The sequence below is a fragment of the Poeciliopsis prolifica genome, unplaced genomic scaffold (genome assembly GCF_027474105.1).
Source record: "Poeciliopsis prolifica strain line A6 unplaced genomic scaffold, Auburn_PproV2 SCAFFOLD026, whole genome shotgun sequence".
NCBI lineage: Eukaryota > Metazoa > Chordata > Actinopteri > Cyprinodontiformes > Poeciliidae > Poeciliopsis > Poeciliopsis prolifica.
The window spans coordinates 4,285,340-4,313,267 of record NW_026562401.1 but is presented as its reverse complement, the minus strand read 5'-3'; the positions used below and the strand labels follow the sequence as shown (position 1 = coordinate 4,313,267).

The 27,928-nt window shown below is 40.8% G+C and overlaps 1 protein-coding gene across 2 annotated transcripts in view; it reads right to left on the bottom strand.

The window, feature by feature from the left end:
• The window catches only part of adamtsl4 (ADAMTS-like 4), a 41,674-nt gene that overhangs the window by 4,370 nt on the left and 9,376 nt on the right, over positions 1–27,928 (bottom strand). For both annotated transcript variants that reach the window (XM_055048174.1, XM_055048175.1), the window contains exons 5-14: positions 15,591–15,693; positions 6,893–7,032; positions 5,629–5,833; positions 5,049–5,233; positions 4,050–4,209; positions 3,332–3,592; positions 3,053–3,182; positions 2,230–2,434; positions 824–997; positions 562–741 (exon numbers count right to left, since the gene is read on the bottom strand). In XM_055048174.1, coding sequence (XP_054904149.1) covers positions 562–741; positions 824–997; positions 2,230–2,434; positions 3,053–3,182; positions 3,332–3,592; positions 4,050–4,209; positions 5,049–5,233; positions 5,629–5,833; positions 6,893–7,032; positions 15,591–15,693 — 1,743 coding nt within the window. The remainder of the gene's footprint in view (positions 1–561; positions 742–823; positions 998–2,229; positions 2,435–3,052; positions 3,183–3,331; positions 3,593–4,049; positions 4,210–5,048; positions 5,234–5,628; positions 5,834–6,892; positions 7,033–15,590; positions 15,694–27,928) is intronic.

Sequence of the window (27,928 nt, the reverse complement as noted above, 5' to 3'; positions counted from 1 at the left end):
TTTTTTTTTTATTTCTTTTTTATCCTTATTTGTTGCTGAATATGCAATTTATCAGATTTTTTTGGGTTCTCTAAAAAATTGACATTGATTTCTGATCTTTATGACATGTATCAGCATTCTTCAAAGTCTGAAATGAGAAAAACTGCAGAAGATGAATATTGTGAAATAACGTGTTTCGCAAATATCTGTGAAGCAATAATGCATTCGCTGTTACAGGTTGAGATTTCAAACATTTTCTATTCATATACTTTCGAGTTTCCAGGCACATTTGACCTCGTGGATGGCAGTCACATTCACTGCTCCTTTTTTTTACATGAAGAATATTATGCTCCATTCTTTTGATTTAGTATCATTTTTCAGTTTTCAAGCATGCAACAGGTTTTCACATTGATGCTGTCATCAGTGTCACCTGAATATGATTGAATACACTAATAAATGTAAAGATTTAATGTCCCACAGTGTTACAAATCCCTTTTATAGATGCATTACAATTGTCAATTCAAGAGCATTAGAAATATATAAAACTGCTTGACACAAACATAGCTGGTCCATCCATCCTACCTCTGTCCAGGGGCTGCTGTACCACATCTTCACTGGCACACAAGGCCCCTTATTGCAGGCCTTCAGCTCTGCTGGTTTTTCGGCAACACAGTCGCCCCCTCCTCCTCCATCTCTCACCCCTCCCCGGGTGAGACACACCACCTCTCTCTTCTGCACCCCAGGGCCGCACTGTGCTGAACACTGAGGCCACAAAGCGGGAGACAATGTTGAAGGTCACAGCAGAGAGCGTACATGTTCCTCCTTTTCTCTGTGTGCTACTCACAGTGTTGGACCAGTCGGTGAAGTACCAGTTGGTGACGCAGGGCCCCATGTTGCACTCCTCGCTTCCATCTGGGCGGAGCCGAGAGTTGCACTCGTTATCGTTCACAACGCTGCCCTGATCGCTGACGCAGCGCACGCTGCGTGTTCTTCTTCCCATGCCACAGTCCACAGAGCACTGATGAAGAAATCACACGTTGAGTTTACTTGGACTGTTCCAAAGAGTCATTATGATGCCATTCAGCTCTGTTCTCTATTAAGAGCTTGCCTTGATTTATGGTGCGACACTGTGACATTACGTTTCACATCAGTCGACATCGATAACTAATAATTCGTTTTTTGTTGTCACCTTTCCTGATTTAGCCAGTCTTCACTCCGTTGCTTATTTTTAAGCACATATGAGGCACGGTGGTTTTGTTAGTTTGTCAGTTTATTTGTACCCCCATTAGCCATTGCCATGACAACGGCTAATCAACCTGGGGTCCACATCATAACCCCCCCAACAAAAAAAGCTTAATTACAAAAACTGTTACACACACTTAATATAACATCAGTAACATAGCATATCAATTTATAAATGTACAATTATTACACATTATATGATAAAATAATTAAATAGTACAATCATAGCAGAATTATGACACTTTATTCAAACAAATAATTAAGCAGGGCTCTTTGGTGAAACCTTGAATTGCTGCTGTGAGCAAGTCACTCAACATGTTGTTGAGTGACTTGTAACTTGTGGTTACAAGTCACTCAACATGTTGTTGAGTAACTTGTAACTTGTGGTTACAAGTCACTCAACAACATGTTGAGTGACTTGTAACTTGTGGTTGCAAGTCACTCAACATGTTGTTGAGTAACTTGTAACTTGTGGTTACAAGTCACTCAACATGTTGTTGAGTAACTTGTAACTTGTGGTTGCAAGTCACTCAACATGTTGTTGAGTAACTTGTAACTTGTGGTTACAAGTCACTCAACATGTTGTTGAGTAACTTGTAACTTGTGGTTACAAGTCACTCAACATGTTGTTGAGTAACTTGTAACTTGTGGTTACAAGTCACTCAACATGTTGTTGCTCGGTAATCAAAGAGTTGATGCCAGTCATTTTATTTGGCTGGCTGTGAGAGGCTGAGTGGATAAAGTCCTCTGCCGACATCCCCCAGAATGCCGCTCGGTTCTGGATCGGCGTTCAGTAAAATGATTGAAATCCTATCAGGCGCATTATCTGTTGATTTTGGTCATGTATCTACCGCGATATATGTCAGATTATCATGATAATTAGTGAGGCTCCTGCTCCCTCGCTCTCTCCCCGGGTGACTCTCTGGGTGTCAATAACACTATTGATTTACTGTGCAGCCCCACAGGTGAAATTTGAGTGAAATTAAAGCTTTGTTTTTGTTGACCCACCGTGCTCCAGTTGGTGCTGACCTCCCAGTGGGAGCAGAGGCGGAGCTGGCAGACCTGCGTGGAGTCAGGTTGGGTGAGGTGGGCGCAGCGCTGAGGGTGGACCATGGTGGAGCGAGACCCAAAGCTCTGCCTGCACTGCAGCTGCCTCTGCTGCACACCAGGCCCACAGGACACGCTGCACTCCGACCACGCACTGGCCTCCCAGCTAACAAACACACAACACACACAGGGAGTGTCTGATATTGAACGTTTAACTTGGAGAAATTACAACGAAGAACACTTATTTTTACATATTCTATTTTAGTCTGCATAACTCGTGAGAAGATTGTTTTAAAAGCGTTTATCACATAAAATGACAATAAATACATTGAACTTTGTGGTTGTAACATAATAAAATGTGAAATAAAAGTGTGAATATGTTTGCAAAGCACTATATAAAGCACAAGTATCAAACTTGAGACGCAGGGGCCAGATCTGGTCCATCATAACTATTTATGCGGTCCTCTAATTACTACAGGGCCGCCTGAACAAAACCAAACAGTTGTGTGCTTAAATATTATTTTAGTCTGTAGTTTTGTTTGTCATGCCAAATTACATTAATGTGAAAAGATGTTAAATATTATTTAATTTTAAGAAATACTCTTCAAAATCATAGACAGCTGTAAAGTATTATTTTTAATAATAATTAGCAGCTGGGTTTTATCAATACAATGTTTCACAGCCTTTTTAATCTAGTGTCCCAAATTGAAATGATTTTAATGCGCCTCACATAGAGCAACAATCTAACTCTAAATAATATCTTAAAAATCGTAATTTTGCTTACAACGGAGGGCAGGGTTGTGTGTTACAGGACTCCTCCTCTGCAGCAGGTTTGGCTGCAGAGTCACAGTTCCCCTCTGCAACTTCTTCCTCTGTGTGTCGGTTCACACATATTACCACTCTGTGCTGGGAACCTGCTCAGAGAGAAAGAATAATAAATCAGGATTTATTCTTAATTGCTCTCGCACTTGCGTACAACAACCTGAGGAGGGAGACATTGTATAATCCAAATAATTACAAATAACCAGGCAGATGTGTGTAAACTGTAAATGAGATTATCTACCTCTGCCACAAGTCGCAGAGCATTCGGTGATGGTGCCTCTCCTCCACACAAACGGCAGCTGGGTGTCCGGCGGCAGGTCAGTCCGAGGGGGGATCCGAGCGTTTCTATTGGGCGCGGATCCCCGAGGGCGTGTCCTGTCAGGTGACCAGCGATCAAAGGACGGAGGGGGGAAGGCAGGCGAGGAGGCCGAGGAGGACGACAAGGAGTGGAAAGAAGGATCTGACACTGGAGGAGGGTTTTCTGCTGACACTGTGAGGGAACCTGGGAGAAAAGATAAACAGAGATAAATAAGGAATGGCAGGAAAGGTGGAGGAGAAGTTAGAAAATAGATATATAGAGGAAAAGAAATGTGAGAGACAAAGTGTGTGAGGAAAAAAGCTAAACATGCTGAAATATGTGGAATAGGAGGAAGGCGAAGTGAGTCAGTGGATAATGAAATCACTATGAGGTCAGGGTCTCATGATGGCAAACATGTTGTGCTGATAGCCTTGCATCTGGGTCAAGGGCAAACAGACACATGAAAACACGCTGGAACAAGAATCCCACCCACACGGCCCACAGCCTCGCCCGTCCTAATCCAACGAGGCATCAATCAGAGCTCACAGCGACACAGCCTTGAGTAATTTGGAAAAAGTGACTCCCTGTGCTGCTCTGTTTGATTTAAACTGTCTCACTTACTGAAAAGAAGAGTAAATAAGTTAAAAGCAGTTCGTCTTACCGCGAAGCGGGGCCCTCACTGGCTCCTGCTCCCTCGCTCTCTCCCTGGGTGACTCTCTGGGCTCCTCGTTCTCCGGCAGCCTCTCCTTGTGTTTGTCTTTGTTCTCCACCGGGACGTAAAACTCGTAGTCGACGCCGGGGTTATCCTTCTGGTAAATGATCTGGATATGAGAACAAACGTGGCAAACACGGAAACGTGGGTGTCAGCGATGCCCTGCCCAGGATTTCATCGTGATGCTGCAAACCGTGCAGCTCCACTCCAACAGTTACTTTAATTTAAGAAACTGTAAAGCAACTTCATCTGACATATTTGGCAGCTGACTTTGATGTGAATAAATGAAACGAGCTCTGGGGTTTATTAAAATCTCTGGGTGAGGCTGTTAATATTGAGCCCTGGGCAGTATGATGTGGTTTTAGGCTAAGCTTTAATGTAGCTGTCTGTAAACTGTCGTAATGCTTAAACTTGGCTGTCCGGACCCTCAGCAGATGAGCATCACACAATCTTTTTAATACTATATCTCAAGTCCCTAAATCACTTTAATTACCCTTCTTCCTCCATTTTCAGTCATTTACCTCCACTATTATTTATTACAGAGCAAAAAAGGCAAAAAACTGCATGCCTGGTCAAATACACTATGACTACTGTGTGCTCAGTTCCCTCTCTGAGGGAATCGACTCCATCCTGCTTCATCCACAAACCTTCATCTGTATATAATCTGCATCTTTTCACCTTATTGCCTTACTTAAAGGGACAGTATATATTTGATATTAAAGTCCTTATTGGGGTCATGAATTAGTTTTATCATATAAAGATACAAGTGTTGTGTTTTTTGAATCCGCCTCTTCTGTATAAGATTACTAGAATTGTTTCTCCAGGGCACCAATAGCAAAATTTTATTTCAAACTCTTTCAGTCTTCTTGAGCTCCTGTCACAGCAGTGGCCTGCTTTGTGTTTATTTGCAGGGTTGAAATAAATGCCTTCCTGTGCTTCAATGCTTACATAAAGCTGCAGCTGTGTTGTGGTGGGTCCCCGCGCCCTCAGGGACTCGCCTTTCTCTTCCTCCCCCTCCGCCTGTGCTCTGGGTTGGGTGTAGGTAAAAGTAGTCCCACCGGCCTGGTAATCTCCTGGAGCATCGACGGCCCAGCCCCCGTTCACCACGGACGCCCCGGTGCCGCTCCTTATCGCTGGGGGAAATGAAGCGGGAAACGGCAGACAGATTCAGGAGAAAATTTACTTTCCGCATTTAGAGCCGAGTTAAGCCTGGCCAAGTCCTAGAAGCCCCTTCCTCTGTTCAAACACACTCCCAGACAGACAAACAGGAGGCGGCAGAGACAAACATACACACACTTCACTGATTCCTTACAACTCCAGCAATACAAGCTGTACTTGGCCTAAATCTGCAAGACCACAAACTCCAGAGTCTTAAATGAAGCCAGCACACACACGATCACAGGCCAAAGCTGCACTTTGCTCACCAACACTTCACTTATAACTGGATCTGCAGCCAGGCTGGGGAATCAAATCTCAAGACGCACGAGTGTGAGTGTGTGCAGGAATTTGTATGTCTGTTAGATCTCACCCAGGTAGTTGGGGCTCGCTCGTCTCTCCGTGATGGTAATGAACGTGGCTCCCGCCGGGATGTCCACGATCTTGTGGTAGCCGAGGGGAACGGTGCCATTTGGTAAGCTTCCAGTTACCTTTCGACAGGAGCGGTCCCGCCCGCCGCACACTCCACACTTGTCGATCACAGCACTGGAACCCAGAATGCCATCACAACCTTCAGTCTGGTGGAAGACAGTGGGGGAAAAACAGATTCAGTGACACTGAGGGAAATGCTTGTGAAAGAGGGGCCTAAAATGCACAATTTTCCACTTTTGCATCTTCCCACTCGGGTCTCAACTGCTTGTAAAAGTGGTGCTTAAAAATCCGTCAAGTCGTTTTGGTGGCAACAAGTTGATTTTAGTGTTTTTCAGTATCTAGAAAATTACCTGTTTTAGAAACCTCATGACTGTTAAATCACATTTGTTGAGCACTGTGCTGTTACATAGCAACCCCAGTCAAATCCAGCCCTGTTACCTCGCAACCTAAGTGAAGCTCCACCATGTTTGGTCGCTGGTTTTACTGCTGAATGAGTTGTAAAACGGCTGGTAAAATCTGTTTTGTTGTTAACTTACCATCCAGAAACCATATGTTGTATTCTCGTTGGTTATGCAGGAGGCCCTACTTCTGCTTTTCGAAGATGTGCAGTTGTGTAATTGCGCATCTGTTTGCAGGGATTTTCACATGCGAGTGTGAATGCTGAGTGCCTGGTGCCTGGTCAGCAGCAACTTATTTGGATTTAAAGTGACATTAGGAACTAAAACATCTCATTCTGAAAGAAGCTCAAAATAGGCAGAATGGACACGACTAAAATAACATTGATTTTGTGCAAAAAAAAAAAATGTAATGGACATGTTTTCTATCGCCCATATTCCTATTCAACCTGTTCAATAAGGTATAATAGGTAACCTTTAACAAATCACATCCAATTTTAGTGTTTATGTCATTCTTAGTTGTGTAAATTGGTAATTAACGCCTGCAAGATTCCTGCCAGATGCAGCGAAGTGGAATGAGGGTGAAATCAGAGAGTGGGAGCGTAAATGAGAGAGAAGACACAGAGAAAAGAGGCCCTTTAAGAGGGCTGTCTGAATCTGAATGGCAGGCTTAAATCAGCATCCAGATGTGAGACAGACATTTTCGGACAGCCAGGTTCTGGTTTATTGCAACCATGGCGAGACAGTTGGGTATCACGTTCCGACACCTGAAAAACAATCTTCCACGCACAAACAGCTGAATTAACTCACCAGACACTGTCCCTCCACACACACGTCGTTAGCACTAGTGTTGAAGCAGGGCGTGCCGTCTCTGACCCGCTCCGCCAGGCGAACATAAAACCGATAACCGACAGGTCTGCAGGTCAGCTCGCACTGCTTCTCCAAACCAGCTGCAACGCACAAGCAGAGATATCGCCACATTTTACATTCCAATAATAAATACTTACTATCAAAAGAAATCAGGATAAATCTAATTGAAGTTTGTGGATTCAGGGTTAATGAAATGTGGAGACGTTCAAGAGGAACAATGCAAAAACACAGAATGTTACCAAGTACTTTTGCTCTAGTTTCTAGCATCATGTACTCTTGATGTAAAACAAACCTAATGTACAAGTAACTTTTCAGCAACATACTGTCACGAGTCATAGATTTTAATCATTTCTTTATAGTCTTAATATAAATTAGTAATAAAAAGTAGTAGTTGAACTGGCAATTTTTTTTCACTTATGGAAAAAATGTCTTGTTATAAGTGAAATAATCTGCTAGTGAAACTTGAACTTGTTCTGCAACATTTAGGAATTTTTGATGTACAAAAGCTCCTATTTCTTACTGGAAAGCTTCTCAAGTTATTAGTTTTGTCTTATTTCAAGTGTACTAAGATATTTGAACTGGACACTAGAACAAAAATACTTGGTAAGATATATTTTTTTATTGCTTTTTCTTTTTATAACAGTGTCTTAGTCAAGACAATGTAGAAAAACTCCATTCGAGTCATAAATGCCTTCCAAAGCAAGCCAGGAAAGTGAGAGTTGACCATATAACCTTCAGAAAGCCAGATATTGATCATTGACTCCCCACGCTGCGCAGCTCCCCAGCAGAAACATACATATTCACAGGAGAGTTGTAAACATGAGGGTGGATTTATGAGTTCAGCTGAAAGCAGAGGGAGCTCAAAGAAAAAGAGGAGGAGGCAGGAATCAAAGAACGGAGCACAGCTCAAGGTTAGGGAGGAAATAAAAGCCCTTCAGTGACAAGAGAGAAGGTTGACTGTGAGTATGGAGGACCCCACAGGGAAAGAAGCAATTCAAGCAAATAGTATGAAGATATTTTTTACGCTGTGACAGATCTGGTTCTATGTTCCCCAAAGCATTTACTGCAAACACGTGTGATGAACGTTTTGTCCCAGTTTTCATAGACGATGTGGAACTATTTCTTCAAAAAAGGACATTAAAGAGCGGACAGGAAAGGGCAGCGAGTGGCTAAATTGATGGCTGTTTTCTTTAAGGAAAGATATCAGGGAGTGTAACGGGTACTAAAGTCCTCATGCAGGCAGAGCAGATGTGTGTGTCCACAGAGCTGTGATTATGTTGCAAGAAATACTGCTGCAGACGCAAACTCGCTGCATGAGTCACGAGTCATAGATTAAGCTAGCGGTGGGAGAAAGGCACGTCTCTGCTTCTGAGTGCGACCTCTGACTGTTTTGGGGTGTATTTCTTACAAACAACGACACAAATGCAAATACTATCACGACATGTTTGCAAAGTTTGCAAAGAGCCTCATTCAAAGCAGCTCTGGAAACCACTGGATGGGAAACTGTTTTTACTTCAGACACTTAAAATCACCTCTGTAATAACTTTGTCATGTCTTTGACATTTAGGAGAGCTTCGCCATGAAAACAGAACGCCTGCCATCTTGAATAGTCATCAGCCACAAGGAGGTTAAAGTTTCCATCTTCTTTAAAGTCAGAAGTTCAAAAGAGTTAGCTGGGAGCAAAGTGTAAAGGGCACATACCTGACCTCGGCTTTCACCTTGTAGGGCTGAAGGATCTCCATGTGCTTCCACACAATCTCCTAATTTCTTGATGTTTCTTAAATCAGCAGAAGACTTTGCAAAGGTGTAATACCAGTGCAATACTACAGCTGTACCTAAAGGTTTTGAGACTTAAAGGAAACGTCACTGCGTTCGTTTTTATGGGAACAGGTTGCAGTGATCAAATCAGGTTTTAGTGCTAGTACATCCAAGACCTAATTTGGAGTGTAGTTAAGCAATGGAAGAAGAGGAAATGCTGAGATAATTTTGATGAGCTCAGGGGAATCTTTTAACGGGGACAGAGCTGATGTCACTCATTCTGGTTGAGTTAGAGGGAACAGGATGGTTGCACCTACAATGAATTATTTGTACAGTCATGAACTTTAAGCGGTTGAACTGCTGTGGAGAGGGCACAACAGAAAGTCCAGGAAGTGTCATGAATGTCACCCAAAAAAAGATTCAGCGGAGGGACTGGTTTACCACCAGTGCAGAGCTTGGCCAACATCGGCAGCCGGCATTTGTGACCATTTCTGCACAGACAGTGAGGCCAAGAGGCTAAATGGGTAGCAAAGAATAAACTGTTTTCCAAATAAAACACAAAAGAGAAAATACCAGGTTTGGACTGCAGAGCCTAGAATATGGTAAAGTTGTTTTCTCTGAAGATGCCCCCTTTAGTCATCTGGAAAAACATTTCTCCAGTGAAGAAAAGATTAATGCCTCTGTGAGTTATGCTGACAGTGACGCATCCTGTTGCAATTCATATGTAGGGTTGAGCATGGAGATGAAAGATAGAGTGATTTTATCTTTAGGTGAGTCCAGTCACTTATCCAAAACAACATGATTCATTAGGCAAAGGAAAAGTAAAGCTTTAGCGAAATCCAGAACAAATCCTTCAAGAGATGTCCTTACAATCTGACCAGATCTACTGTGAGGTAAAGTGGACACATCAAATGATGAAACTGAAGCAAAATGTGCTTCAAATTGTACGCAATCAAGCGATTACAACTTTAAATTCTTTTATATTGTTTCCAGTTAAACTATAAATATGTCATAAGAAAAATTAAACACATTTTAAGACATTTGTTTTACCAGCCCTAAAAGGCGCCCTGCATGTTTTAACACACCTGACTCATGCAAAAATCCTGTTAATCAGTTATTGACTGAAATCAGTTGCGCTGAAGCAGGAAACATCTATAACATTCAGGGCAGTGTGCCTTAAGGACCAGGGTTGGAAAAAAAACGCTTTATCTCACAAACCCACCATTTTAGCAGAAATAAGAAAAACTTTTATGCACAACTAGAGTCATGAATAGGGATAGAAATGCTTTACCAGATAGCAGGGGTAAGTCAAACAGGATTTCATTGATGCATTCAGCATTTTATTGTTTTATTCATTGCAAATGTTCATTACTAAACAAGCTCTGGACAGTTCTCCGGAAAATATCTTTTGGCATAAAGATGAGTCCTGCTGTGAAACACAAAAGTTACGACCCACAGCACAGACGAGTCCTCGACTTAAAGCTGGCTCAACAGTTTTTCCAGCCTCAGACTATTAAGTTCATTAAGAAGTGTGTTTAGACTAAATGGAAGTGGGAAGGAGTTCATTCACAGAGGGCAATGTACCTGGATCGGATGTTCATAATCACACAACTTCGTAAAAAAAACATGGGCTGTAACAAGACCATCAGATAGCTTGTAAACACACTCTGAAAAGGAAGTGTTGATTCAGCACATGTAAACATTTCCTTTAAGATATTTAAACAGCTCAGTGACAGGATTACGAATGACACGATTCAAATATACGACCGGGGCTGGAATGACAACAATTTCATACCAAAATATGAACAAAAAATAAAATCGCAAACTCCCTGGAGTCATCTGTGAAGCAAAAACAATGCCAGCTCCAAAATATACTAAGAGTTGGTGAATAGATGAAATCCAGAAATCCAGTTGCTCTCACAAACACACACATTTATCAGTAGGCAACTTGGGGTGAAGAGCTGATCAACATGCGACAGAATATCGTTCGAGACACCGCCGCTGCTCTCGCTCATTTACAGGAGATGTTTTTAGTCTGATTATTTCTCTACTGAAATTTGGACTTTGTAAACAGAGACGATTGGCTTTCTATCCTCTGACGTACAGAAAAGATACAGGAAAGAGGGATAGTTGATGCTTGTTCCCTCCATCCATCTGTAAAAGTTATAGACCGTTAAACCCATAGCTGCTGCAAAATGAGAAAGGTTGTTTCTCACATTCTCCATCTCTTCAAATCATGCTTAACCAAATCTCAACTTCTGTTCTCATTTAACTTTTTTCCTCGAGCTTTATCTGTGACTCATCTCATCTTCCCTCGTTTCCTTGGATTTTCCACCATCCTTCTGTCCGTCTCTCAGCTTAGTGTGCAGAAGGTGAAATACATGTTGTCTAAATATACTTCCCCACTATCAGACCATCTAAACAAACCCCTGCAGAAAGAGCGAAAGAGCGAGGCAGCTGGACAGGAAGAGAGGAGGATGGGTGTCCAGAGATGGGACAGGGACTGGAAAAAGAGGTGATGTCAAAGTAAAACAACACCTGGGCAAGGAGTGGTGACAAAAGGCCTAAAGGATGAGGGGTTATTAATCAGAGACACCATTTCTATGTAGATTTAGTGCACTAATGCAAAGATCAAGTCAGTACCAACTATAAAACACTCAATCTACCTCCTCAGACTGACGACAGGAGGCCCGATGTGAAAGGTTTGGGCTCAGGCAAGTCTTCATAAGCTAAACAGTTTACTATAGAGACAGAAAGAAAATTGTTCCATGCTCAAATCTAGTGATGCTGCCAGTTCTTTATCCAGTAGAGCCAGTAAATATACTAGATGGCTTGTTTTATTCAAAGACTCTCATAGTAATACGTTACAAAAAAAACACCTCAATATTTCCCAATCGTGCTGAGTCACCTTTTTGTTCAAGCAGACTTTAAAGGGACAATTCAGATTTTTGAAGGTGGTTCTGTGGAGTAGTCACTAGTAGTTAGTACCTTAACTGTCATATGCAGATGTTTTCTCAAAGTTTTTAGCAGGTAGACATTTTCACTCAAGAAGGCTAATTTTAACCCATTTAAGCAACTCTAACTCATATGATCTGCAGTCATATTAGATTATTGATTAGATTGGCATATTGTGTTTGAAATGGCTCACACCAACATGAAATGTTGAGTTTAAATGGTTTTACAGGCGCTAGTCAGTCTGACTGTTAGCTTTCCTTTGGTTGTTTTTATCACTTAAACAAAACGTCTGTCTGCAGAAAGTAAGATACTGACCACTCATGCCTATTCCACAGTACCCAGGTTTAAGAAATAAATGGTTAGTCTAGTAGCATAATTATCTAAGTCCTATTTTTCAAAATAGGCCAATATGGATTTTATATTCTGTTTTGTCAGATGTTGCTTTTTCAATGTGCTCAGTTAAAAATATTGAACTCATTTAAGATCTTATTTAAATTTTAACCATTTGTTCCCTTTTCTACATGAAGAACGTTTAATATCTCAAAGTTACTTGGTTTAACAAAGAAAACATATTTTAAAAGCAAAATTTGGTCATTGAGAAAAAGTGAGTAAAAAAAGGAGCCAAAGTAAAAAAAAAAGTCAAGTTCTGAATCAAGACTATTTTAAGGGAACACAAGGTCTGACAAAACATAAAAAATGAGGGGTACCTTTACACTCTTACTCAGTTTTTAATAAGGGAAAAGAGTAATTTGTTGAACAAAACCGACAATAAAAGTTGGTTTTGGATCACAGTGATGTTCTTACAGCATTTATTGTCAGACTGTTGAACTAGTGCAGAGAATAAAACTGATTTATTTATTCTTATTGCGCCACTAGTTCATTGCTATTTATTACAATCATGCATTTGCCATGACCAGCTTTACACAGAGCATCAAACACTCATTCTGCCAAAACGGCTCTGACATCCAGTGACATGGATCTCTGTGCCAAAACCTTCTGGCACAGAGCTACTGGGAGTTGATGCTTTCCATTGTCATTCCTGCTTGCCTGAGGAAATATCTGCTTTTAGAGTCTAAATCTTCCACTCTTCCTGGACAAAAACCTAAAGTAACATCTGGCCTTTGTTTAAAATGGGAAATAGTACAATCTGCATTCAGTCCTGCGTCAAATGACTCCGCAGTAGCCGGGAGCATTCATCAGCTGGAGTTCAGCTCGCAAACCATATGTAGGCACCAGGATGACAATACAAAACCTGGAATGGAGAATATGTGAATCCTTCAGCTTATTTTAATGCTAAGAAACAACAACAAACAAACAGGCACACATCTGGTAAAATGCTAACTTTGTTAGTGTGAGGAACAGGTGGCGCAGAGAAGGTTTATTGCTGCTATTTTCCATGAAAACAGTTTCTTTCTGCAGCCTGGAATGAGACTGGAGGGAGCCATGAGCCTGATATGCGGCAGTCCTGCAAGATGGAAAACGAAGATATGTGGCTGACACTTAATAAAACACGGAAAGGGAGGACTTAATTGGGTCATTTTATCTGATCCACTGCTTACAAAAAAAATATTGACTGCAGCTCTTCAACTGCAAGTATTTAAGCAGCATCAGGTTCCACTTTTTAGCAGAAAATTGTGTTTTTGTTACACACTCTACTGGATATCTGGTTTCAATTTCGTGCAACGCGTTTATTTGAGGGTAGATTGGTGAGTGTGTTTTATGTTATGACAGAGCAGAACCAAAACCGAAGGTGTGTATGCAAAAGCTGGGCTTCTGACTCTCTGCTCTTACGGTGTTTGTGTGTTCACAGCTTCGGCTTTACTGACACGGTAAAATCCCAAACGACAGACACACAAACACACACGTGCAAACTATTTTCCCACATGTTATCCCAGGTTCACACAGCTATCCACATGCAGAACGCCCTCGCCATTACGCCCATGATGTAAATACACAGGAGATCATGCACATGCTTCATAAGCCTCATGACAAACACAACTGAGATCATCTCACAGCTGCGTTTAACTCTCCCTCCCTCCTTTCGCATTTCTTATAATCTTTCTATTCACTCTTCTTTTTTTTCCCTAAAATTCCTGAAATATCTATAAAATGCTTTCTCTGTCTCTTGTTTCATTTCCTCCAGCATTGCAAAAAAAGGAGACATGTATAGAAATTTGGAATAGGACCCACTTTGACTCTTGCATGCACAGCGTATTGCAAAGTTTTTTATACACAGTTGCGCTGTGTTTACTCAATCCATATTTTTTATCACCTCTGATCATCTTTGCTGCTAAAAAAGAACTGAACCCACACCAGGACACAGATACCCTCATATGGGAGCTCTGCATATTTCAGTGCTGCATATTCTTCTAACTCAGACTGATTAGAATCTGTGGACATCAACTTTCAAGGTTTGAAATAGATTTGTTATTGAATTTAGGTCTGGGCTTTGATTAGGCCATTTTTTGGGGGCTGTTCTGCTTTGGAAGTTTCGGATAGCCTCCACCTAATTTCTCTTCCTTGTTTGTACCGAAGTCAAGCATCTCACCGCATGATTCTGCTCAACCCAGTGGTTGTGATGAAATGATAAAAATATACAGCTCTGGAAAAAATTAAGAGACCACTTAACATGATCAGTTTCTCTGATTTTACTATTTAGATATATGGTTGAGTAAAATTATCTTTGTTCTTTTATTCTATGAATTACTGACAACATGTCTCCGAAATTCCAAGGAAAGAATTTGTATTTATTTATTTCAGATCTCAAATAATGCAAAGAAAAGAATGTCATATTCATTTAGTTACAAGAATTTCAATGTTTTAACTCAGGAAGAGTTCAGAATCAATATCTGGTGGAATAACCAAGAGGTCTTCAATGGTGTTCAATGATAATGCTGAGATTCAATGCAACCACTCGCAATGAGGACATGTAGCGTGTCTGCTGTTGTCTGTGACAACTGGCTCATAAAACTTGTTGGCATCCGTTCAGAATGTGGGAAATAAAGAAATTTGACAAGAGAAATGTAGGCGTAACTATAGAATATCAACCGTTTTCGGACAGAGTGTTCAGATACAACATGGTCCACAGAGTACCCACAGAAGGCCTAAGTATGTGAAAGCAGTTTCATTTTTTTTGCAACTGTGCCTCATATGGTCATGTCATTAGATTGGCAGTGCATTGGATATTTAATGCAAAAAAACTCTACTTAATAATTATTTAACATCTGAAAGAAACCAGTTCCTTGACCTTTTTTTAAGGTTATCAGGATAAAGCTAACTGCAGAGAGAAATGTGTGCCGGAGTTTAGAGAGACTGTTTTTGTAGAAAAAAAGCAATGTGTGTTGGTCTGTCACCTAAAATCCCCTTGTCTGCGGCTACAAAGTCACAAAACGTCAGAAGGTTCAGGCAGTACTTCTTTTAAAAGACTGCTTGTAAAACCAAAACCGAGCAACTTCTAAGTTGCCCCAATTTTGCTTCCACTAGTCGTGTGACACACACATCTCATCATTGCTCTTGTGCTCTTTATCTCACGCTGCAGGAATCTGCGTCCTCCGTCAAAGCAGGGAGGAGACGTTTGGCAGGAGAAGCGGGCAGAGAGGGGGAGATGTTGGACAAACAAAAGGAAAAAGAAAAGGAGCAAAATATTTTGTGCAAAGAACAGAAGTAGATTGAGCTCCAATCATTTGCTTTTCTCGTCTACTCCCTTTGCTGTCGGTGCTGTGTGGAGAACTGGGGGATGCTGGGGGGGCTGGGCATGAGAGGACGCCTTCCAACTCACATTCATTAGAGAGAAATTTGAACCCACTCAAGCTTACATTTTACTCTCTCCCTTGCAGTGCCAGTTAATTCTCCCCATAAACCTCTTACCGAATTAAAGCAAGGAAACGCTTTAACAACTGTGCGAGTGTGTTAACTCGGTGCTCACCTTCAGTGAAAGGCTCCCAGTTGTAGAGGCGACCCATGAACTCCTGGTTGTTAAAGGCCGAGCACTGCTCTGCTCTGGAGTCCAACGCACCTCCTCCACACACCTGGAGGGTCAAAACACAAAGACAGAGAGGAGGGGGGAGTCAAATAATTTAGTGCCACACACTGAACAAATATGCGTCGCTACCAAAGAAAAGGCCATTTCTCCACTGCTTTCCGGAGGAGTCGTGGTGGAGTGGATCGAGTGGCAAGGAAAAAACATCTAATCATGAAACCGGAGAATTAACTGGAGGCCTCGGAGGTAGGCACAAACACACCATGATTTTACACACATGCAGCCTGCATGCTGCTTTGGCCAGCAGCGAGCGCATTCACAACATATGGAAGTGATAGATTTTCTTGGAACGGCTGCTCCCATAAATCTGCTGGGAGTGAATGACTGTCTGAGGGCTTGCAGTGGCGTGCGTGTGTGTGCACGAGGGCCCGGCGCTCATTCAAGAAGTCCTCATGGAGCCGTGGAGATTCAGGATACCTGCTCATAAACAACAGCTGAAAAATTAGGCTGACATGAATCTGCCGGACTGTAAATTCCTCGTTTCCACTTAACAGTACAGCACAGTCTGGTGCAGTTCTATACACTGCTTTGTCAGTCTCCGTTGAAAAAGCGACCCATACCGCACCGTTCCTGGGCCCCCGAAAGCCGTAGGTTCACACAACGTGAGTACGGAACCACTTTAGTGGCGCCACTGGTACAACACAACCCAGTCAATTGATTGGGGAATAGAAAAACATCACTGGGCTGGGCAATAAATAAATCATACATATCACCATAGACATGTGATCAGTGATCAGTATAAATAGAAAGTACATCCGATATAAAGTTCAATAATTTCAAGCTTTCATGGCCAGTAAAGAAAGGCTAGTGGCATTTACTATCTCACTCACTGGTTATCTAGCAATGACTTACTGAGTGACCTGTTGAGTACCTTGTGCAGCAGCAGTTTCAGGTTTCACCACTATGCCTCAAAAGTGCTTAAAAATAATAAAAAAAGATTCGCACAACAACTCAAGAGGAAACTGCAGATAAGACAGGAGAGTCACGTCAACAGTTTGGTAGTATTTCAGATATTTAAAAGAAAAAACTAATCAATAAATATTGACAAATATTGGCACATGAAATGCTTATATTGTGATATGTTGTTCCAACCATATGGCCCAGGCATACAAGTTTCTTACAGAACTTTGATGTGGTATTAAGCAAATAGTTTTTGAATATTTCACCAGTGAAGACATATTCAGGTAGCACCGTGGGAAGCCAAAACCGTTGGCTTCAACACAGACACACAGACGTTGGCATACCGCACACAAACATCTCAGATTTCTTTGCACCTCTAATCTCTGTCAACTATGAAATCTTCTTGTCTTTAACCCCTCTCCGTCTTTGATTTGTTCCGTTTTTGTCTTGCCCCCCACCTCTTAACTCACACAGCTGTCGCAAACAGCTGGAAACTTCTAAGCTATCCATTGTGCAGGGACAAGAGAAAGAGAATTATCGAGTCTCTACATACATGATCATTCACAGACGAAGCGGGTCCACAGTTCCCATGTGAACCAGCTTCAAAGTGTAGCCAAAAAAACTCTCGTGGGTAAAACACTAGAATGTGTACTCGCTGACACTCGGCGCGCTGGATTCATCCCTCTCACAGGAGTGTTTGGAGGAATATATGTGGCTAATGTGTCTCATACAGTCAGCTGTTCTTACAGTGTGTGAAATGAACTGAAGAATACTTTACATAGAAAGGTCTGTGAAAGTCTAATTCTGCAGAAATAAACTGATTTCTGTGCAGGAGACGTTGTTACAGCTCATTTAACAAAGCGACTCTGACTAAAGCCAGGAGTGAACCCGGATCCTTCAGGGTCAGCGCACGTATGTGACCTGATGTATCAAAGCATCGTGTAAATCCGCCACGATTTACACGATGCTTGTAAATATTTCTGCAGGACATAAACATGCAGAGACACAGTTAATCCTCCATAGCGTCTCACGGCAAGTTTGAGTGCTTGCAGCAGCAAACACAATAAAAAAACAAAAACTTTAAACAGGCGTGCAGCTGTGCAATACTGCGGCTTGTTGAAAACCCGAAAAACAGACTCCACAATAGGCACAGAATCAATGTAAAAGAAAAGAAGGAATGCAAGAAGACTCAAGTGTGTGCAGTCATGCAGATGATGACAGAAGTGCAATAGTTTGAATAGACCCCCCCCCCAGAAGAGTTTAGGGTGTGCGAAAACATCAGGAGGCTAATGGAGAGCATGGAAGGACGAAGGAGGGACGGTGAAGGGAGAGTAAAAACAGATTCCCTTCAGTGTCATGGTACTGCAGAAGAATCTGTGTTATTGCAAAGACATGTATGCTGGGAGTAAAGGGTGAGGGGGGTCTTTATTTATGCTAAGGAGAGCATGAACAGACAGAGAGGAGTGGGGTGCAGGGTAAAGGTACTTACTGAGGCAGATAGCGGGGCCCCTCAAGGCGAGCAACGCTTCCACAAAGCAAACGCTTTGGTTCACTGTGTTAAAGAAAGTGATCTGTATTTATAGCCGCACTGAACAAGGTCCTTTGAGCTCTTCAGAAAGAGTTATTGAAGCCTGTTAAAGTGAGAGTATGACACAAACTCTCCAGAATGTTGTATTTTTTATTATATATATATATATATATATATATATATATATATATATATATATATATATATATATATATATATATATATATATATATATGAGGCAAACTTATCTTTAAAAACAAATCTTAACCTGCAAGCTTTTGGTTCCATTATCCATAAACTGTTTTGTTTAACCAAAATGAAATCAATTCAAACTATTTCCTTTTTGGTAACCTGAGTTGATCACATCAAGGCTCTCAAGACTGACAACTTTTGCTATGGTTTACTATAAACCACATGATCTGCTGATTGTGCTTTTCCTTCATAATCCTCCTTTATCTGAGCAATTTGGAGGTGTTTGCATTTATCTCTAGCTTGGGGAGCGCAACACATATCTGTGTGCACAAGCAGCTTGAACATGGCCCTACACGAATGATTGCTAATTTTATTTGCAACATCATCATCAGGTGTTGCAAGAAGTTATTTGGAGCACTGTCTTTTGGTTTCAAACTGTTTGAGAACATGCTTCCTTTGAGGATGCCTCCAGCTGACACTCACTGAGAGAACGGTGACGATGATAATAATAATAATAATAATAATAATAATAATAATAATAATAATAATGCAGGAACTGGGTTCCAGTCTAAGAAAGAAATTCAAATGATTGTCCTCAAACAGCTTGAGGACATATCCCGTGTATGCAAACATCCCATAATGAATGAGATATTACTGCTGCTGGTCCTGGCTGCACTCAGAGCCTAGATATGCATGATGAACCATCACAAGGCACCACTCACATCATGGGCATGCTCAGAAGAGTTAGGGGAACTCTTGTGACCCTGCCTGCATACTGATGAGCAAAGTAGCTCTTTAATTTGTCCAGGAAGACCTTTTATAAGACACCACTGAGCCCTCAAGCGGGCTATATTTATTTTTCAGGCACATATAATTGTCTTTAATGGAACCAGCGAGTGCAACCAGAGCATCTTGCTTTATGTCAATATGCAAGGCAAGAAAAATGGTTTGGAAGACCTACTTTGATTTTTCCCCTCAACTATCCACAACATGTAGAAGAGGGAGGCTGCACCTCCTCCACATCTGTCCCAAGTGGAGTTTATGTCAAGATAAATCTCAGATAATTACAGCTCAGACACGACGTTTAACTGCAGCAACTCTGCAGCAGACTTAAGTTATGAATATTGGGTTTGGTAAAGCTTTATAAGAACCCCCTGAGTTTATTGTCAAATAAACTTAAAGATCACAAATTGAGCCTGAGCAGAACACAAACAAATCGAATTATGAGAAGCAGGACGTTTTAGTTTACTCAGACAAAGATTGTTTCCCATTTTAAGTTAGACAAATACTACAAAAGGTCAAGAAGACAATTTGATGAATGTTTTCTGGTAAAATTAGACAAATAGAAACCACTAGATATCACCTCTTCAGTTGGAAAGCAGGGAGGACCCTATGTTCCTGCAGACAGATTTCATAGCCTCAGAGCAAAATAGATAAAAAGTAACAAGAGATGAGGTAAAAAGTGTAAAACTGTTTCTGTGGCGACTGAAGGTGAATGAATGAACGTGTAGGCAACGGAGAGCAGGTGAAAGGAAAGAGAAAGCAGCTGGTGAGAGAGTGAACGTTAAAGATGGCTTTTACTGACGGGGAGTCTGCAATATACACCAGCCTGTGAAGCAGAGGGGGGGATATGAACTGGCCTCGGTTGCACAAATACATCCCCACATATAAACACAAAGGCTCCTGACGACACGCAGCACTCCGATGTGAAATACAAACACCAAGTAAAAAGAAAAACAGACAGTGGTGTGACGGATTTTGAAGAAAAGCAGGGACACGCTGCAGTGACCCTGCTTGGTTCTTCACAATCCGAAACCGTCCACATCTGGTTACATTACCTCAGCACCACATACGGGCTGAGGCTGGCTGATCATTCCTCAAGGATTTCTGCAGACAAAACAACTGACCGCAGGTCAGCACTAATATCCGCAGGTCAGCACTAATATCTGCTTGCAAGCACAAAAATCTAGGATGTTTTAATACAAATTCAGTTTTTAACATTCTGTCTGGCTAATCCTGAACGGGCGGCCCAGTGTCTGTAATCTACAGAGGAACCACAGCCTTCAGCCTCGACCCGAACGGGATGTCAGGACTTCTTGAGAAGATAAATAACACATCGATCAACATGGAAACAATCAGAAGCGGAAGGAAGTGGAAGGAAATGTCACTATTGTTCTCAGGAGATAAAAAAAAAGTCTATAATCTCTTAAATGCTCAAGGACGTCTGTGAAAATGCAATAAAATCACATATTAAAAGTGCATAAATATTTTCCTGCTTAATACAAAAATGTTGGATCAGCATGGTGATTTTAATCACTAATAAAAGTCCGACATTTGGTCCCGCCACTGCTTAGACCACATTTTTCGCTAAGGCCAACCAAAACTTTGGAATAATCCAGTTTTCCTGCGTTGGATGTCGATTTTCAGTGAAATGTGTGGAAGTTTTTTCTTGTTTCACTTTTTTGTTTTTTTGCCTACAATCTAAATAAACTGAGGGATCCAATCTATATGACAAACAACAAAACCCAAGGAAAAATGTCAGAAATGGATGAAATACAGGAGATTTAATCAATTCTGATATTCTGGAAGCAGGAAAAGTGAAAAACTAAAATATTTTATCAGAATATTTAAGTAAACTGCAAACTGATTTAAACACTTTTCAGGTTCTTCGTAATTACACAGTTAGTAAAAACATGTACAGCCTAGTTTCAGCTATGAGATAAATAAATAATTAAGACTTTTGTCTTAATTATTTGCATCAACCAGAAAAACTGTTCAGGTGGTGCCTCAAATATTTATTTTGACTTTACGTTGCAAGCATTTCTCATTGTTTCGAATTTGTGCTTTTTTAAGAAAGTTGGGACTTTCTAAAAGAATAACCCCTGGAAGACTAGTCTTACAAATTTATCTTTACACGGCTAAGGCCAAGCGTGAATACCACTTGTGCCTGCTGACGCATATTCAACACAGAAACAATTTGCATACATGTTAAACTCACTTATATGTCCTATTTCAAAATCAATAAATCTCTACTTAATTTAGTTTGTCACAGCAAAAACCACAGCTGACCAAAGGATATATGATCAGCTACATAGTTTATAAAACAAAACCCCAACAAATTACACGTTAGGGAGATAAAATCGTGATTTTAATCCCAGAACTTTCTTCCTTGTCCAAATGTTAAACCAAGAGAAGCTCGAAGAATTAACATGGGGAAACAGATCAGGAGCTCCACCCCAGCTGACATATTAAGCAGTTATATGTCATACTGTCTCCCGCTGGGCTCAACAAGATTAATCTCTCCTTGCACTTGTTCCCATTTGTTGAGATTCAAAGAGAAGGCTGATGTTTACAGCTGTGAAAGTTGTAGCTATCTTATCTTTCTGAATGAACGTGTATGAACTGAAGCAAAAACCATAAATATTTCTTTAATCTTGTAGGCTCTCCAGTCCCTTTCAATTAATAGGTTTTATATAATTAATTGCGGGAAATACAGAAACATATAATTCGGAGCTAATTAGGTTAACTTTCTTGCTGAAATAAAGCAGAAAGACTTTAAAACAGGTGAGAGGCGACACAAACCAGGCACAAACGGATGACAAGACACATGAAAAAAATATTTGTGGGAAACTGGAGCGCACAAGAGCTCATATAGACAGACCGAACAAGCTGCACCTGGTTTTCTTAGAGAAGAGCCTCTACCTCTGCTTGTTAAAGCACTAAAGCAAATAAAGCAGCAATAAGTTTGAAATTAGTGCAAGTAGTTTGAGTCTAACACATCTGTTTGTCACCTGATGAAAACAACATTATGGCTGGTTATGAGGAGTGTGCCTGGTAGTCCTAATCATACATTTCCTGTGTGTAATGATAGACTGCAATCAGGCGCGATCACCCGACTCCCTGAAGACACGCAAATGTGTCTCCCGGCTTGGTTACAACACAAACTCTGCAGGTCTCGACTGAGACGGGGAGATCAGAAAACCTGTCTGCTTTAAAGTCAAAAAGAGAAACAAGCATAGGTGCAATCCAAGAGCTGCGTTTCCCATAAACCCACAGCCTTCTTTTGCAATTTTAAGATTAGGGATCCAGATCCAGACCCAAATTACCCTGAATTTTCCCTGATTTATGCTCATTTATGTAATCCTATCCCCAAGACAGACAGAGGATGCGAACAGTGCACCTCCTCTGAGGCTCTCGGCCTTGGCACAGAAACCAATCAGCGTGAAGTTGGTTATTGTGTCATGATCTGATCTAAATAGCGCCTACAGTTTTTCCTTTTGGACGTTTAGAGCCAAAACAGCCTCCACAAATCAAAGGGGAGGAGAGGGATTTGAAATGAAGCAAAAGTAGATCGGTAGATGAGTTAAACAGGGAATCATTAGTTATTGGTTAATGTTTTCAGTCTGTTTCTAATCACTCTGTGGTTGTTACTTTCCAAATTTGAAGATTTGGGGGGTGAAGTTAGGAAGACAGCGTAGCGGTCTATGCACTACATTTTATTTTGGAGTACAAGTGTTAATAAGGCAAAATTAGTATAAATACGGCACATTTTTAAAATTTTTATTTGGTGAAACAACAAGAAAAAACGTATTTTATTTTCACTTCACAATTTTGCACGATTTGCAAAATTCACAAAAAATAAATTTTATTTGTGTTTGTAACAAGGCAATGTGAAAAAGTTAAAGGCATGTGAATATAAATTATTTAATCTATCATTATGCTCCTCTTTTAATGTTAATTTATTAACATTCAATGTTTGCATTCCTTTTATTAAAATCAATTTAATTTCAATCTCACTTATCAGGGTTTTTTTTAATGACCCGATTCAGATAAAACAGTTGCTTTGTTGCTTTCCAGTGCACAATGCTGTGTCATGAATCCAACAGAACCTCTTCCTTGACAGCTGAGCACGCTCACCTTCCCCTTATTGAAACCTCGTTTTTGTTCAGGCGGTGTCATGTCGAGTTCAGCTCAAGCCAAGATGATGGCGAGGGAACATTCGCTTAACGAGATCTGAGGTTTACCCCCTACAGCCTCCACCACTTTCTGTGCATGTTTCCTAAGGCCCACAAATCCATCACTACTTGTGTGTTTTTTTACTCCCATTCATGCACGCAGCCCCTCTGCTGTTTCTCCTCTACTCAAAATACATGTTTATGGGAAAACTACAGTACACTTTCGCAAGTTTATGCACATTTCCTAATTTGATGCAGAAAAAATCTTGTGATTTTGTCATATAAGAGATTTTGAAGCCTCCTTGAAGGTGGTTTAACTTGAAAATGAAAATTCACCTGCTGCCTTGAAAGTGCAAATGAAGTCAACAAGAAAATTGTATTGGTTTCAACTCAGAAATTAAAGTTTATGAAGTTGATTTAACAACAAGAGATGAGTTGTTGCTCCGTAATCATGTACCGTGAGTTTCAACTTAATGCTGCAATTTAAACTAAATAATTATTTCAAAATATGCAAGAAAAAAACGCACTTCTGCCTTATTTTCACTCACATTATCAAGTTCTAACAACTATTTATTTTAAGACGTATACCTTAGAATTACTTAAATTCTTGTTTCAAATTGCATAAAAAAATATCTAATCTTATAATGAATACTATTAAACATAACAATGAACTCTGCTCAAAAACATTTAGTGTGAACCGGACATTAAAATAAACATTTTCTGTAATAACACAGAACAGTTAGATCACTATAACTCACTTTCATCTCACTCGCAGTGCCACACAGGATACAGACATGCTGCTATGCATTCTGGGAAATGGTTCTCACTGTCTTTTTCTTCTTTCAGTTTTTAATTGCGAACCTAAAAACTCTTGGAGGTCTGACAAAAATAATAAAAAGCTAACACAACTTACTACTGTAAGTTTATTTTTCACAAACTCAAACTTTTGGGTTCAAAATCTAAAACTCACTCAATTTATTTGAGTTAAAGAGTAGAAGATAGCAGGCATAACTAAATGTGGCTCAAATGTTTTACAGTGTTGGACCAAAGACCTCAACATCTCAAGACTCCGAAAAAATATTAGCTGGGCCAAAAGAGAACTTTTAAAATTACTGACCAGATTTACTTAATTTCTGCACTGGAGATGTTCTTCAGCTGATAGAAGGCTGACTTTGTAATCGTCTTTATGTGTGTCTGGAGGTTCAAGTCTGGTCACTCGTTTCTAAATGTAGAAGCTAAAGATGTGTGCCTACTCTTTTGGTCCAAAAACAATAACTTCAGTTTTATTTCTTGGCTGTCTGTCAATTCTTTTACTGTGAATCACTGGTAATATTGTGTCATTTCCATTTGCTTTCTCATTCACTTTGAGTCGATACATCTGCTATTTTCTGCAGCAGTTTCTCTCAGTCCTCTGTGAAGAGAAGAGGCATCTTGTGTTGGTTTAGCTAATACGTCAGAAAATATAGTATGAATCCCACTGTTCTTAAATCCTTAAATTTGAAGTAATCCAGCTATGAGAACAGAGTTACATACCCAACTTTAACTACTAAACTTGGGTATGTAAAATAACTTTTCGAAAGAAAAAACTATCAAAAGGCAAAACTGAGACGAGACCAGGAGAAGGAGAGTCCTCCTGATAACAACACCATTTATTTTTCCGCTTGCAATCTGCTGAAACACTCCAGTCTCTTGTCACTCTTACAATGAGGTGAAGATGAAGAAGTGAGTCCAGTAAACCTCCAGGAATGTCTTTCTATTACAGGTTAAAGTTAAACATTTGCCCCTGATGGTATCCGTCTTATTAGGTCATCCTGAACGCAACATTTGCTCGATCATGCAGAGGCATTTACTGTTACTGAGTAAATATTTACTCTGGGGAGGAAGAGGAGGAGCTCATATAGTCGCCAACACACTGTGTGAAAGACTTCAGAAAAGAAAGGCTTCACACTGCTGTCTCCACTTTTAAATATGCCAGACAGAATCTTCTCAAATTCCACCTTTTTCTTCCTCTGACAGGATAACTTCTTCTCTTGTTACGCCTTTTCATCAAAACAAACTCGTCATCCCACTCTGTCTGATTTCACCGCCAACCATCCTTAATGTGACTTATGAAATCCCCACCAAATACTTTTTCTTCGCCCAGGCGCACACTCCCAAGGACTCATACCGACCAGCCCCCAGCTCCATTTCTTCATCCCTTCATCCACTCTGCAACAGATCCAGGGCAGCTTTTCTAAAAACAGAGCTCTCATTCACTGCAGCCTAACTGCGCCACTTCCTCTACCACCCTGCGCTTAGACTCATTCAAACACACACATGTTCACCTTTTGCCCTTCTCATTTCCTCTGTCCCTCTCTTAGTTCCCCAATGCAACAGCACAAAGAACACACCAACACACAATCATACTTGTGATGGGCCTCAGGCACGCCATGTTATGACAAACACACCTAACGGATAAAGGGATGTGTCACTTTCGGTCTAGCTCACCCCCTAAATTACTCACATACACACAGACATTGAACACATGCAAGCCCGGGCGAAGACCTGCAATCAGCACTTAAAACCTATTTGACAGAGATAAAACTCAAGAGCCGAGCTGCAGGGGTAGATGGAGCTATCGCAGAGGCAAATGTAGGGTAAATATGTAACCCAATGAGTCAGGATCGGCCGTCACAGGACCGCTATTAGCCCTGCTGGCACCCACAGGGGGACACACTCTGCCAAGACACTAAGTCTGCCTTAAAGTGGGGGCAAGACGACCAGGGCAGGACACAGAGAGAAAGACCGAAAGAACAAGAGAAGGGTTAAATGACGACGAGAGCGGATGCCAAATTATCTTCGCAGGGAAAAGCTAAGAGCTCTGAAGTGCCAAGCTGGCTCCCACTTCAAGAATCTACTTCCACTTGATGAGAGAAAGCTGCAGATACGGTGTGTGAGAGAGAAATTGTGTCGGCGTGTTTAAAAACCATTGTTATCTTCTCTCCTTGTGCTCTCACTTAGAGCAGATCTGCAGCCAGCGGCAAAAAAAAGAACCCACTCACATGTCGCTCTGAGTATTTTTGTCCCTCTGATATGGATCCTGTGACTCTTTCTGGTGGGATACCTGCTCAATCATCATGAAAAGGATTAGTCTTTATTGAACAGTCGCAATTTATTTAGAGTGGCAACCAGCCCTGTTAAGTACACTTTAATCTGAGGCTGTAACTAATTATTATTTTAATAATCGATTAATTGGATAAAAACCTTTTATGCTCCTCTTTAGGAGGTTTGGGTAAAACATGTTTAGAGACAATGGTGTTATTATCTGAAACGTAAAATGTACATATATATTTTAAACATTTGTGGCTTGATTACTACTCTGAATGTGTCAGGAAAAAAATGCCTGTTTTGAGTCTGGATATGCTAACCAACAACTGATCAACTAATAAATAAGTTCATGATTATTTCAATAATCGATTCATCACAATTAATCTGATGAATCACTTCATACTTTAATCGTTTGTTTGCGCAGAAAATTCGGTCCGATTGTGGAGATGTGAATAAATCTGATGTGGACCAGACATGTGAACTGTGTCCACCGACAAACCTCAGTCTTGGTTTGGTTTAAATGAACTCTGCTGTGGTTTGAATGCATGTGGGGAAATAAGCGGACCAGAGATCGCTCTAAAAGCAGAAAGCGAACTATACCGCAAAGCATTCTGGATCAAGAAAGCCAAAGCAAACATGCGAGTCGAGCGCTAACGGGAGAAATTCCTCGGGGTCTTTGACCAGGGGCAAAGAAGAAATCCTAGAACCGATAAAATCTGACGCAACTACATATTTGTTTACATTTCCTGGGGTTTATGTGTTGTTTTCCTCAGTGGTTGTTGGTGCAGCGCCACCACAGGCAAGGAGGTGAACAGCTTGTTCAGCCACTTTGGAAAGCGAATGGCACCAGCCGGAAATGAAAGTTTGGTCAATTAAAACATCTTTAGTCTCACTATCTGCATTTGTGTCTTTAATAGAGGACAACTCACAAAACCTCAAAGGAAACAGTTTGCATTAAATAGCTTTGAAACGCTGATGGAAGAAACTGATAGTACTCAACAAACTACATCTGGTACAGACGAACGGAGGGATGGATGGATGGATGGATGGATGGATGGACTTTCACTTCAGTAACATGTAGGACAAAAGCAGGAGCAGTAGTACGAGTTTGCTCCGTTTTTACAGGATGCATTATTAGATTATAACACCTCATATATTCCCGTCTAATCAGCTGGAAACAGATGGTTCCAACATTTGGACAATTTCACACGCAAATAAATTAGCTAAAGACTCAAAGACAGAAATCTGCTTCCAATTCTGACAAGGTGAGAGATTGTTAAAAGACAAAACAAAATTCACATTTGGATGGAGATCCAGAAAATGTGAATAAACAACTTACCGCATTTTATGAAACAGAAGGAGTGAAAAATGTTGGAAAGTTGATTTGCTCTCTGTTACGAAGTCATCAGCAGAAAACCAGCAGCTAGCTTTCAAATCAATGCAGTAAACAAAGAAAGTGCCTCTGAAACACAGCGAAGAGAACACGCGGTACTAAAATAAATCCACTCATTCATTTTGTTTTACATGTAAAAAGTCCTTGTTGTGATGTTTGAGATGATTGT